Here is a 14,065-nt window from a genome sequence, read left to right as displayed (position 1 = left end):
CTTGAGCTTGAATCCAAGACCAAAACTTCAAAACACACTCTTTAGAACCTCAGCTCCTAGAGGAAGGTGAAACACTAGGTGTTTGTGTGCAATAGTGAGACACAAAACACCTAGTGTGCAAAATGAGAGAGAAAGAGAGATAGGTGAGTGTATCTAACCCTAACCCTAGAAAACCAGAGCTCTCCTCTGTATATCCCTCTCTCAAAAATGTCTAAAGCCTCCTCTCTTGCCTTAGAGAGAGCTTCCCTCTATAAGCCTCTTGTAAAGCTTACAAGACAAGCTTTGCAAGAGGGAGATCCCTCCATAAAAGCAATACAGCTGTCCTAAAATATCTACAAAAGCAGATGAACAGCAATCGGCCGGCAAAAAATGCCATCTTGGCCAAACAAAGTGCCGACCGGCACAAAAAAGTGCTGACCGGCAACAAATAGTGCCGACCGGCAAACTAAATTGCCGGTGGCAGCAAAAACCAGCCGGTGGCATCTAGCCACTGCCGGTGATGGGTGGGGATGGTCTACAAGCCCCAACCTGCCTCTCAAAGGCAAGATGCAAGTGTTTGGTGCAAAACCAGACACTAAACGGTCGAGTTCGGGGATCCTGAGGCAGGGCGCGCGAGCCAAGACCTCCGGGAACTCCAAACGAACACAAACATGGATAATCACCGAGTGTTCAAACGGTGACGTCCAAGTCTTGAGGACGGTCAAAAATGGGGTGTCTACAACAAGGCAGCATCATGTGTAGTACGGAGATTCTTTGGGAGAGGCCGAGGCTCCAAGGGTTTAAGATGCCCCCTTTCGGCAAGGATCTGAAGTGCCTTTGACAATGGCATATAGAGAGTGTGAAAGACCCTGCGCCCTTGGGGCAGGTACTTTGAAGGTTAAGTATCCTTGATAGACGCACTAGCGAAAGGGTCGGCAGGCGCCGCCTTGGCTTTCTGATCTTTCCCAGGTGTAGGGTTGGGAGTGGAAGGAACTGTTCTGCATGACAGGGCCTATCCCGATTTTCTAACTGGCTTGTACTGCCTTCGGTTAGAGTGGGGAAAACATCATCCACAGCCTTAGCTACGACTGCGAATACCTGTTGTTTACTCATCCCCCTGGCTTTCAAAGCCTCGGCTGCCCACAGTAGTTGTTTAATGGGATCGGCATCTGTCTTCATTTTGTTCTTGCCTTTGGCCTCAGCCTGATCGGGGGTTTGGGTTACTACATCAGAGCGAAGCCCGGTTGTTGCTGACACGTCGTCACTGTAGCCGGAGGCAACCTCTGGTTGGCTGAGCTCAATCACAATCCACCCCAGTTATAATATTCCCAACTTTTCATCTAGAGCCAAACACACTCCTATGTTAAACTCCATTTAGGATATCTAAACCCAACTCCAAACTTGATGGTAGGTGTAACCAAACACCCCATTTCAACACAAAAAAAAAAAAAAATTAGAAGTGCAGATTTTTTTTCTTCATTCTTCATTCTCTAACTTCTCTCTACTTTCTCTCTCATTTTCCTTTACTTTCTTGGAGGCCAAACACCACACCTTTGCTCCACCCTTACACCACCACCTTGACCCACCATCTCCACCACCTCCGGCCACCTTATCTCGCCGGAAAATGGGTCCGGTCGGCACTCCTTGAATCCATCCGAAAATAACACAATAGAAGCACAAACTCTAGATTTTTCTTAATCTTTTGAAGAATCAAAGCATGGGATTTATTTTCTTGATGGATTAGAGGCTTGTACTTGGTAAGAATCTTTCTCTAAAAGTTTAGTTGAAGGTTTTACATATTTTGAGTTAGAGATGATGAAATTTTTGTGTTTTAGATCTATTATGATTTGGGGTTTGCTTGTTGAATTTTATACTCTCAATTAGTTTCCATGAATGTTTTACATGTTTAAAAAAAAAAAATGGTCAATTTGATGGTTGATTTGGAGATTTAGATTTTTGGGTTAATCTAGGGTTTGAATGTGATGTAAAAATTGGGGATTTTGGTGTTAGGGAATTTATATGTTGAAATTGAGTTGATAAATGATGGATTGGGTATCTCTATGTTCTATGGAGGAATTTTATAAGTGATTGAAGAGATTTTACTTAAGTTGTTGAGTTTATACAAAAATGTTGATTTTTGACTTTTGTAGTAAATTGATGGTGGTATTGTGCATATAAATTGATTGGATATTTAAAAAGTTACTAACTCAAAGATGTTCAAAGGATGGGTGTTATGGAGATTGGATAAGTTATTTGTTTGGGTGATTTAAAGTTGGAGGAGTTCTTTAGCTTGCCATTCCTTAGCATAATTTTATTTAGGATCATTTTTGTAGATGTTGTAATTTTCATTGAAAGCTTTTCCTAATTTGAGATCCTATTTACTAATTGTTAGGATTGGAGGAAGGCATCTCTCCACCTCTTGGAAATTAATTTGTAGAGTTTCAAATCTACACTTTTGCTATTTTTGGAGGTGAGTATACTTACCATGGAAATTACCTTACCTCTATCTTTATTACAAAGTTTGAAAATAATTTTTGAATTAAAGGAAGTGAATGATACATTTCATCATGATATATGTATAAAAAGAAAATCTATAAATTTATTGAGGCCAAGGGTTGAGTTTTAATAAAGATACGATTTCATTTGTATAATGAAGCATTAATTTTTTTATGAGAATTTATTTAAGTTGAGTCTTTCAAATTTTATGATGATGATGATTGAATGACAGTGAAATGTTATGTGAGGGTATTTATTTTATTGATCATATAACCGAATATAGCCTTTGGGGCCACAAGGGCCAAAATGCTTTGGGGTCCTGGGGACCGAAATGTTTTAAGGACCATAAGGGTCGTTGTATGTATAAGGGGTCCTGGGGACCGAAACATTGAAACAAGAATTGAAGTGCTACGATGACATGAGCTATGCTCCTATGGTTATGTTCTGGGTAACGGTACCGTCACCACCTAAGTCGCGAGGTAACGCGACCCTAAGGCTATGTAGTGGATTGTATGATGGACAGGAAATCTTAATGTATTGAAAAGTTATATTTTTGTTTACTTTCATTATCCAAATGTATGTTTTTTTTTTCTGCCTTATGAGATTCCTTGGAAAAATCTTGATAACGTTTTATGAAAATTGTATTGCATCATTTTTATTTTTATTTTGTATAAATTGAAGTCCAATTAAGCTCTTATGTTTAGTATCTTTATTTTGAACCCTATTGGTAGGAGCTAGTTTTATAACTCCATGGTATTGGTATACTCATTGGGCTTTAGCTCATTCTTTTAAATAATTTTTTTTTCAGATTCATAGACTTTTGTGTGGCTCGCCTCAACTTGGAAGACTAGAATTTTTTTTTGAAGGATCACAGGTGGGCATCTTGTGGTTGAGGTTTTGCTTAGGGTCATTCTAGGATGTAAGCTTACCCTTTTTTTTTAATGAAGGAGGTTGATTGTAAAAATTGCTTATGAAGTTGGATGTATTGATGGATTCGTGATTAGTATGTATTATATTTTTTTTGGGAGGAAATGCTTGGGAACTATCTTGTAGCATGATAATATTTTTTGTCTTTGAATAGATCATCTCATATATGTTAGGCAATTGAAAGGTCTTATGCACTTTTGGTGATGTGGTGATGTGATGTAAGAATTATACAGGAATTTGTGGTGTAAAGGTGCTATAGCGTTTGAGGTGCACCCTCTTGGCAGGGTTTTGCCTTGCCAAGATTGGGTCGTTACATTTTTGGTATCAGAGCCTTTGGTTATGAATCTGTAGACTAGTTATTTTAGAATTAAAGTTGATAGGGTATTGTAGTTAGTAATTCGATTAGTGATGATGTTTAATAGCGATCTAGTATTCTAAGTTTTAATTGTCTTGTTATACAGGCGCGTATGGCAAGGCGAAGAGTTCATAAGAGTCGCCCCCTTATGGAAGTACTTGAGGCTGAGCGAGAGCCACATCTTAGTGTTGGAAATGAAGTTCCACCTCGGGTTCAGGAAGAAGAGATTGAACATGAATCGCATAATGAGCAAACTCAAGAGTCAAGTGCCAATCCAGAAGTGGGACATTCAGATAGAGTCGTACCACCAAGGGTTGACACAGCTCCAGCATTTTTAGACCCTAGTGTGCAGCGCCTTTTAGAGTCAATGGCTAGCCTAGCGGAGAGGCAGACTCACATCCTTGAACAACAGAATGCAGCACAGTCAAGGCCATTTGTGCAACCTACAGAGAACCGCCTCACCGCAATTGAGAGGTTCAAGAAGTTGGGGGCTCCATCATTTTCTGGATCGCCCAATCCTATGGAGGCAGAGGCCTGGTTAAGGAGGGTAGAGCAGATATTTTCTGTGATGGAAGTATCAGACGAGCAGCGAGTTGCACTTGCTAGTTTTATGCTGGTGGAGGAGGCTGAATATTGGTGGGAGGCCACGCAACGCCTACTTACGGCAAGTGGCACCGGAGGATTGACCTGGAACCAATTCACTAAGGTTTTCAATGACAAGTACTTTCCAGCTACCTATCGGTATGAAAAAGAAAGAGAGTTCCTTCGGCTAGAGCAAGGGGATTTGACTGTAGCTCAATATGAAGCTAAGTTCATTTCTTTATCTCGTTTTGCCCCTTCGTTTGTGGATGATGAGGAGGTCAAATGTCGTCGTTTTACAGATGGGTTGGATTTGGACATCAAATCTCGTATCCGAGTATTGGGAATAACTAACTATTCGACCTTGGTTGATAAAGCCTTAACAGTTGAGGAAGATGTCATAGAAATGAAGTTAGCGGAACAACAGAAGAAGCGCCACCTTAGTTCATCCCATCATGAGAACACATTTAATAGACCGTCAAAAAGAGGTGGTCATGGTTATGGTTCAGTCAAGAGCTCTAGTGCATATCAAAAAAATAGAGAGCATCCCACCCCAACCCAAAGCATTTCTAATCAGCGTCATGGACAGTCTAGTGGGACATCATCTCAGTTTACTCGAAGTGTTTGCAAGCAATGTGGGCGGGCACATACAGGTGTTTGTCATGCTGGTACCGACTTGTGTTTTCGTTGTGGCCAGAAGGGTCATTTGGTGAAAGATTGCACAGTTCCTAAAATGACTAATTTGGGAGATACACGAGCTTGCTTCAATTGCGGACAACCCGGACATTTGGCTAGAGATTGCACACGAACTGCTTTATCTGCTAGTACTGGAGTTGGTAGTAATAAAATTTTAGGTGCCGGCCGAGGGGGAAGCCGAGGAGGAGGTCAGGTTGGGACTCGATTTGGCAAGCAGAATAAAGGAGGTGTTCAATCCGATAGACAAACCTCGCAGGGGAGAGTTTTTGCTTTGACTCAGCGGGATGCTCAGGCTAATCCGGAGGTGGTAACAGGTATTATTTATGTGTTCAGTAGGGAGGCACATGTACTTATTGATCCGGGTTCTACACATTCTTTTGTATCTCTATCATTTTCTTTGCATGCTGATAAACCTATTGAACCTCTAGGCTATTGCTTATCCATTACTACTCCTATTGGGGATTGTGTTATAATTGAGGAGGTATATCGAGGTTGTGTATTACAGTTGGGAGATAGGGAGATGGTAGCGGATTTATTGCCTTTAGAGATGCTTGATTTTGATTTGATTTTGGGAATGGATTGGTTGGCTTCTTACCATGCTTCGGTGGATTGTTATAGGAAAGAGGTAGTATTTTCCAATTTTGGGGAACCTGAATTTAGATTTTGTGGAGATCGATGTGCGTCCCCATCTTATGTTATTTCTGCTATTACCGCTAGAAAAATGCTTAAGAAGGGGTGCCAAGGATACTTAGCCTATGTGATTGACTCCGAATTGAGTGGTCCAAGATTGGAGGATATACCAATTGCGTGTGACTTCATAGATGTTTTTCCTGATGAACTACCTGGATTACCCCCAGATCGAGAAATTGAGTTTGCTATTGACTTAATTCCTGGAACTGCCCCAATTTCTAGTGCACCTTACCGTATGGCCCCAATGGAACTTAAGGAGCTTAAGATACAATTGCAAGAGTTATTGGATAAAGGCTTCATTAGGCCAAGTGTCTCGCCTTGGGGATCACCTGTGTTATTTGTGAAGAAAAAAGATGGCACCATGAGATTGTGCATTGACTATCGGCAGTTGAATAAGGTCACGGTGCGTAATAAGTATCCTTTGCCGCGTATAGATGATTTGTTTGATCAACTTCAGGGAGCATGTGTGTTCTCCAAAATCGATCTCAGATCAGGGTATCACCAACTTAAGATTAAGGAAGAAGACATAGCGAAAACTGCTTTTCGAACTCGCTACGGCCATTATGAATTTCTTGTTATGTCTTTTGGTCTAACTAATGCCCCCGCCGCATTTATGGACCTTATGAATAGAGTGTTCCAACCATACCTTGACCAATTTGTGATTGTATTTATTGATGACATACTTGTTTATTCCAGGAGTCAAAAGGATCATCAACAACACTTGCGGGTGGTATTGCAGACCTTACGAGAAAAGAAGTTGTATGCGAAGTTTAGCAAATGTGAGTTTTGGTTAGATCGTGTCGTATTTTTGGGGCATGTGATTTCGGGTGAAGGTATTTTTGTGGATCCGAAGAAAATAGAGGCTGTGGTGAATTGGGATCGTCCTACTAACGTGACCGAGGTGAGGAGCTTTTTAGGGTTGGCAGGCTACTACCGTAGATTTGTAGAGGGGTTTTCATTGATTGCGGCACCATTAACACATTTGACCCGTAAGAATACCAAATTTGAGTGGACGGAGAATTGTGAAAAGAGTTTTCAAGAATTAAAGAAGTGATTAACTTCTGCCCCAGTGCTTACTATTCCGTTAAGTGGTGAAGGATTTATTGTTTATAGTGATGCCTCTCATCAAGGGCTCGGTTGTGTGTTGATGCAACATGGAAAGGTAGTGGCCTATGCATCTAGACAATTGAAGAACCATGAACGCAATTATCCCACCCATGATTTAGAGCTCGCAGCGGTTGTTTTTGCTTTAAAGTTGTGGAGACATTATTTATACGGGGAAAAATGTGAGATATATACTGATCATAAGAGTTTGAAATATTTATTCACACAGAGGGATTTAAATTTGAGGCAAAGGAGATGGGTTGAACTGATTAAGGACTATGACTGCACCATTAATTATCACCCAGGAAAAGCTAATTTGGTGGCCGATGCTCTTAGCCGAAAATCTACAGGGAAATTAACTCACATTCAGGGCATTCAATTTAGTCTCTTACATGAAATAAAATCTATTGGAGTTGATCTAGCAGTTGGGAAGTCGGGATCCTTGTTAGCTACAATTAAAGTGAGACCTTTGTTAGTGGATCGCATTCGAGAAGCCCAAGGGAAAGACTCAATTTTGGAGAAGACCCGAGCTCGAGTGAAAGATGGTACTCTGTTAGACTTTATTATTAAAGAAGATGGTGTGTTGATGTTTAAAAATCGGTTATGTGTTCCAAATGAGCCCGAGATAAAAAGGGAGATATTAGATGAGGCCCATAATTCACCTTATGCAATGCATCCGGGGAGTACAAAGATGTATCGAAATTTAAGAGAAAGTTATTGGTGGCCAAATATGAAGAGAGAAATAGCAGAATTCGTGTCAAGGTGTTTGGTATGTCAGCAGATTAAAACAGAGCATCAACGCCCAGCTGGTTTACTTCAACCTCTTCCTATACCTGAATGGAAATGGGAGCATATTGCCATGGATTTTGTTTCGGGCCTGCCTCGCACACAGAAGGGGCATGACTCTATTTGGGTTGTTGTGGATAGGTTGACCAAATCTGCACACTTTTTGGCTACTAAGAAAAACTTTTCACTTGATCGATTAGCAAAAATTTATGTGGATGAAATTGTGAGATTGCATGGTGTGCCGGTATCTATTGTTTCAGACAGAGACTCGCGCTTCACATCCCACTTTTGGCCTAGTCTTCAAAATGCCTTGGGTACTAAACTGAGATTCAGTACAGCTTTTCACCCCCAAACCGACGGGCAATTCGAGAGGACAATTCAAACTTTAGAAGACATGTTGAGAGCTTGTGTCCTAGATTTTCGAGGTAGTTGGGATGAACACTTGACCTTAATAGAATTTGCATATAATAATAGTTATCAATCAAGTATTGGGATGGCTCCCTATGAAGCTTTATATGGGCGAAGATGTAGAACTCCAGTATGTTGGGATGAGGTTGGAGAGAGAAAATTGTTAGGGCCAGAGATTGTTCAAATTACTACCAATAAAGTGCATATTATTCGAGAAAGGTTGAAGGCGGCTCAAAGTAGACAAAAGAGCTATGCAGATAATCGAAGGAGAGATTTGGAATTTCAAGTGGGAGATCATGTATTTTTACGAATCTCGCCATGGAAGGGAGTGATGCGATTTGGTAAGAAAGGCAAACTAAGTCCAAGGTATATTGGGCCATTTGAGATATTAGAGCGCATTGGCAAGACTGCTTATCGTTTGGCCTTACCACCTAGTCTATCTCGCATTCACAATGTGTTTCATGTATCCACATTGAAGAAGTACATGCCTAACCCATCACACGTGTTAGATTTCCAACCAATCCAACTCAAGGATGATTTGTCTTATGAAGAGGAAGCCATAGAGATTGTGGACATGAAGGATCAAGTACTACGTTCCAAGACCATACCACTAGTAAAGGTATTGTGGAAAAATCATGCTTTGGAGGAAGCTACTTGGGAGCGGGAGGATAATATGAAAATTCGATATCCACATCTTTTTCAAGGTATGAACTAGACTAAACAAACGAATAAATTTCGTGGACGAAATTTTCCTTTAGGGGGGTAGAATTATAATATTCCCAACTTTTCATCTAGAGCCAAACACACTCCTATGTTAAACTCCATTTAGGATATCTAAACCCAACTCCAAACTTGATGGTAGGTGTAACCAAACACCCCATTTCAACACAAAAAAAAAAAAAAATTAGAAGTGCAGATTTTTTTTCTTCATTCTTCATTCTCTAACTTCTCTCTACTTTCTCTCTCATTTTCCTTTACTTTCTTGGAGGCCAAACACCACACCTTTGCTCCACCCTTACACCACCACCTTGACCCACCATCTCCACCACCTCCGGCCACCTTATCTCGCCGGAAAATGGGTCCGGTCGGCACTCCTTGAATCCATCCGAAAATAACACAATAGAAGCACAAACTCTAGATTTTTCTTAATCTTTTGAAGAATCAAAGCATGGGATTTATTTTCTTGATGGATTAGAGGCTTGTACTTGGTAAGAATCTTTCTCTAAAAGTTTAGTTGAAGGTTTTACATATTTTGAGTTAGAGATGATGAAATTTTTGTGTTTTAGATCTATTATGATTTGGGGTTTGCTTGTTGAATTTTATACTCTCAATTAGTTTCCATGAATGTTTTACATGTTTAAAAAAAAAAATGGTCAATTTGATGGTTGATTTGGAGATTTAGATTTTTGGGTTAATCTAGGGTTTGAATGTGATGTAAAAATTGGGGATTTTGGTGTTAGGGAATTTATATGTTGAAATTGAGTTGATAAATGATGGATTGGGTATCTCTATGTTCTATGGAGGAATTTTATAAGTGATTGAAGAGATTTTACTTAAGTTGTTGAGTTTATACAAAAATGTTGATTTTTGACTTTTGTAGTAAATTGATGGTGGTATTGTGCATATAAATTGATTGGATATTTAAAAAGTTACTAACTCAAAGATGTTCAAAGGATGGGTGTTATGGAGATTGGATAAGTTATTTGTTTGGGTGATTTAAAGTTGGAGGAGTTCTTTAGCTTGCCATTCCTTAGCATAATTTTATTTAGGATCATTTTTGTAGATGTTGTAATTTTCATTGAAAGCTTTTCCTAATTTGAGATCCTATTTACTAATTGTTAGGATTGGAGGAAGGCATCTCTCCACCTCTTGGAAATTAATTTGTAGAGTTTCAAATCTACACTTTTGCTATTTTTGGAGGTGAGTATACTTACCATGGAAATTACCTTACCTCTATCTTTATTACAAAGTTTGAAAATAATTTTTGAATTAAAGGAAGTGAATGATACATTTCATCATGATATATGTATAAAAAGAAAATCTATAAATTTATTGAGGCCAAGGGTTGAGTTTTAATAAAGATACGATTTCATTTGTATAATGAAGCATTAATTTTTTTATGAGAATTTATTTAAGTTGAGTCTTTCAAATTTTATGATGATGATGATTGAATGACAGTGAAATGTTATGTGAGGGTATTTATTTTATTGATCATATAACCGAATATAGCCTTTGGGGCCACAAGGGCCAAAATGCTTTGGGGTCCTGGGGACCGAAATGTTTTAAGGACCATAAGGGTCGTTGTATGTATAAGGGGTCCTGGGGACCGAAACATTGAAACAAGAATTGAAGTGCTACGATGACATGAGCTATGCTCCTATGGTTATGTTCTGGGTAACGGTACCGTCACCACCTAAGTCGCGAGGTAACGCGACCCTAAGGCTATGTAGTGGATTGTATGATGGACAGGAAATCTTAATGTATTGAAAAGTTATATTTTTGTTTACTTTCATTATCCAAATGTATGTTTTTTTTTTCTGCCTTATGAGATTCCTTGGAAAAATCTTGATAACGTTTTATGAAAATTGTATTGCATCATTTTTATTTTTATTTTGTATAAATTGAAGTCCAATTAAGCTCTTATGTTTAGTATCTTTATTTTGAACCCTATTGGTAGGAGCAAGTTTTATAACTCCATGGTATTGGTAAACTCATTGGGCTTTAGCTCATTCTTTTAAATAATTTTTTTTTCAGATTCATAGACTTTTGTGTGGCTCGCCTCAACTTGGAAGACTAGAATTTTTTTTTGAAGGATCACAGGTGGGCATCTTGTGGTTGAGGTTTTGCTTAGGGTCATTCTAGGATGTAAGCTTACCCTTTTTTTTTAATGAAGGAGGTTGATTGTAAAAATTGCTTATGAAGTTGGATGTATTGATGGATTCGTGATTAGTATGTATTATATTTTTTTTGGGAGGAAATGCTTGGGAACTATCTTGTAGCATGATAATATTTTTTGTCTTTGAATAGATCATCTCATATATGTTAGGCAATTGAAAGGTCTTATGCACTTTTGGTGATGTGGTGATGTGATGTAAGAATTATACAGGAATTTGTGGTGTAAAGGTGCTATAGCGTTTGAGGTGCACCCTCTTGGCAGGGTTTTGCCTTGCCAAGATTGGGTCGTTACACCAGTAGCGGGGGCTCCTGTGGTATGAAATTCCCAGCATACGGTGCCGCTGGTGGTGAAGCCGACATTCCATAGGCCAGATCGGCCACGGATCTCTGGAGGTCGCCTATCATTCCCATCAATTCAAACATGGTGGGCTCACGAGCCTGATACAACTGAGGGGTCCAAACCGGGTGCGCGACAGGCGACCTGGGTGGATGCGGTGCATCGACATTGGTCTCGTTTTGCAGAGTGATTCCTTGATCTGATGCGGCCGTCATAACCACAATCTCCTCTGAATTCTGCATCATGATAAGTTCGGTGTACTGAACGGTGACTGACGAATCAGATATCTGTCTTATCTCAGCAAGGAGGAACACTAGCTATTCTGTATCAACTCTCTGAACTGAAAGAGAAAACATGCAGCATTTCGAACCAATCAGAACGGACGCTAGTATAGATGAATAACTATACTCTACTACTGATCACTTTTGCCCGAAATCACTGCCCCCAAAATACTGAATCGGATACCCATAGATATAACTGATTCGCATAAACTGACACTGATGCCCTCAGGTCTGATACAAAAACTTGTGAACTGATATGTGTGTTCCCCTGCATAGATACACTCTAAAAACACATAGCAAGTAAAGAGAGCCAAAAACACCCCTATGGAGGGGTAGGGTTTCCCTGTCCTATTTTTGTCAGGAGCTAGGGTTTCACTATGCACGCAGCAATTTTCGAACAACCTAACATCGGGTAAGCAACCTGTCCTAGTTTGGAATGGTCACTATGGATTTCGATATGCACTAGGTCGAATGGTCGAAAAGGGTGCCTCGGTAAAACCGGGGTTTGTGTTCCCATACTGTCAGAGCCCACAACCGGTCAGCCTTATGGCATGCTTTGACAAAGTCAAGCCTCCGGCAAACCATTCAGGAATGGCAGATGGCAAACACGGTGTCCTATGCGCACCAATGCACATGCAATGCAAAGAGACACATAAATGAAATCAAAATAGGATATCACGAGTTCGAGTCAAGCTCTCTAATTCCCCAGCAGGGTCGCCAGAAACTGTAGACGCGCCCGTGGGCCTCGCTACAGTTCGGACTCAATTTGTGTCACGGTTCTTAATCTGAACCAAAGAGTCCAAATCCGGCAAATCGTTTTGGAAAACAGATTTTTAGAAAGAAGTGCCAAACATGGACTGCTTTGCCAGATACAGAGTCGCCACCTAAATATTTTTTATGGGGGAATTTAGGAAACCTTGACTTGGTGCCAAAGGCCACGTGTCCATCATCACCAAAGTTGCCTCGGCTCGGGAGCTTGGGTACGATTGGGGAAGGTCAGCTATGAGCACCCCCTCTCGCCCAATCCGAAGATCGGCCTCTACTAACCGTGATATCCGTTTTTGAAAACGTTATGTGTTCTTATTCCATTTATTAGCCTAGAATTACTATGTTATGCGCATAGCAAACAAGTATAAACCAAATCGCCTAAATTGGAACAAAACTTTGCATGTTCATTTTTGAAGATGGTTTGTTACTTGCAAGTAAGCTAAAATGCAGGTTTTGCCACCCTCGAGTGGGCTTTTAGAAAAGATGGTTTTGCCACTATCTAGTGGGCTTAAAACTCACAGTTTTAATGCATTATCCCAATTTAGTTAATTCAACCTCTACCCACAGGCACTCAAGCAGTTATATCACATAAGCATCTAGCCTCATGGTAATCATACTATTATGGCAACACTCACACGCATGCGGTATGCTAAAGCATAAATGCTTACCTAGTACTCCGTGCCAAAACAAGAACATGTTAGCAATCATGCATGATCCAAGTCCATGTTTAAATGCCTAATGCGACGTATACAGAATGTCACTAGAGTAGGCTCGGCTAGTCTATAAATGACATGTGAAAATGCACAAGTAGCATGTATTCAAGTTAGATTTGAAATACTTATGCAGTTAGTATGATGCGCCGAGCCTGGTGCATGCAATACTGATGAATGATGCACGCATGCATAGCATAAGGTATGCTAAAGTAAACATGTCCTAATACTAACTATCAAAAGTAGGTAAGTAAGGAGAAAGAAGTGGGGGTTGGAAGACATGCACACACGCACCTACACTTATTACAAATTCACCCTCGCTCAGAGGGACCAAAAGAATAATATGAATTAATTAACCTACAAGCTAATTAATTATTACAGACCAATTAATTAATTAACAAATTAACTAATCTAATGAAAGCAGTAAACGGCCTCGGGAAGAGGACCCAATGCAATGCGCGCTCGGCTCCGCTCGGAAAGTCACTGTCATGCACAAGTTTGCCTCTGCTTTGACTGTTTTGTTTCTTTGAAAATTGCACAACTCCCAAGGTTGTTTCTCTGAATGTTGTGGGACACTACCGGCTGAGTGAGAACTACACCGGCCATGGAGAATGGCCACTGGCCACAAAATTATGTTCTCGACCAGACCTGTTTTGCCGGTCGGCACTAAACACTGCCGACCGGCCAAATCTTCCTGCTGAAACCTGTTTTGACAGCAGCAGAGGACAGAACTTGGCATGGCAATGTATTTCAAGCAATGTATGCACCAACCACACTCCTTATCATATTTATGACTCAAAGGAGGATGGGCCTTGATTCTCGGGCCACCAATCACGTATTTCCATGCATGATGGCCCAAGGGACCATGTATGCATTTTGATTTCAAATGCAATGCACACACACAAACAAAGGCCCAATCCCTATCACTAGATCAAGGGGTGAAGGCATGCATGCTAGATGGAATGCAATCCTAAGCATGTGAGCCTAAGTGTGCAATATGGGCATGCAAGCAAGTAATGCAAAGATGCAACTAACCAAGCATGCAAAGTGTAAC

General features: G+C 40.3%; 1 protein-coding gene across 9 annotated transcripts; it reads left to right on the top strand.

The window, feature by feature from the left end:
• Nucleotides 1–1,302: 1,302 nt before the first annotated feature.
• LOC114305150 (uncharacterized) lies at nt 1,303–11,076 on the top strand. Of its 9 annotated transcripts, XM_082878028.1 has the most exons (6): nt 1,303–1,736; nt 2,372–2,449; nt 3,284–3,349; nt 3,864–5,346; nt 9,863–9,940; nt 10,775–11,076. In XM_082878028.1, the coding sequence occupies exons 4-5, from the start codon at nt 3,870–3,872 to the stop codon at nt 9,898–9,900; spliced, it is 1,515 nt and encodes a 504-aa protein (XP_082734154.1). In that variant the 5' UTR covers nt 1,303–1,736; nt 2,372–2,449; nt 3,284–3,349; nt 3,864–3,869; the 3' UTR covers nt 9,901–9,940; nt 10,775–11,076. The 9 variants fall into 9 exon arrangements, 5 of the variants coding, with proteins under 5 accessions (XP_082734154.1, XP_082734157.1, XP_082734155.1 ...); XM_082878031.1 differs by lacking the exon at nt 2,372–2,449; XM_082878029.1 differs by lacking the exon at nt 3,284–3,349.
• Nucleotides 11,077–14,065: the final 2,989 nt, after the last annotated feature.

This window comes from Camellia sinensis, chromosome 7, assembly GCF_055761805.1.
Source record: "Camellia sinensis isolate YWXY chromosome 7, ASM5576180v1, whole genome shotgun sequence".
Classification (NCBI taxonomy): domain Eukaryota; kingdom Viridiplantae; phylum Streptophyta; class Magnoliopsida; order Ericales; family Theaceae; genus Camellia; species Camellia sinensis.
This window is presented reverse-complemented; position numbering and strand designations above follow the sequence as displayed.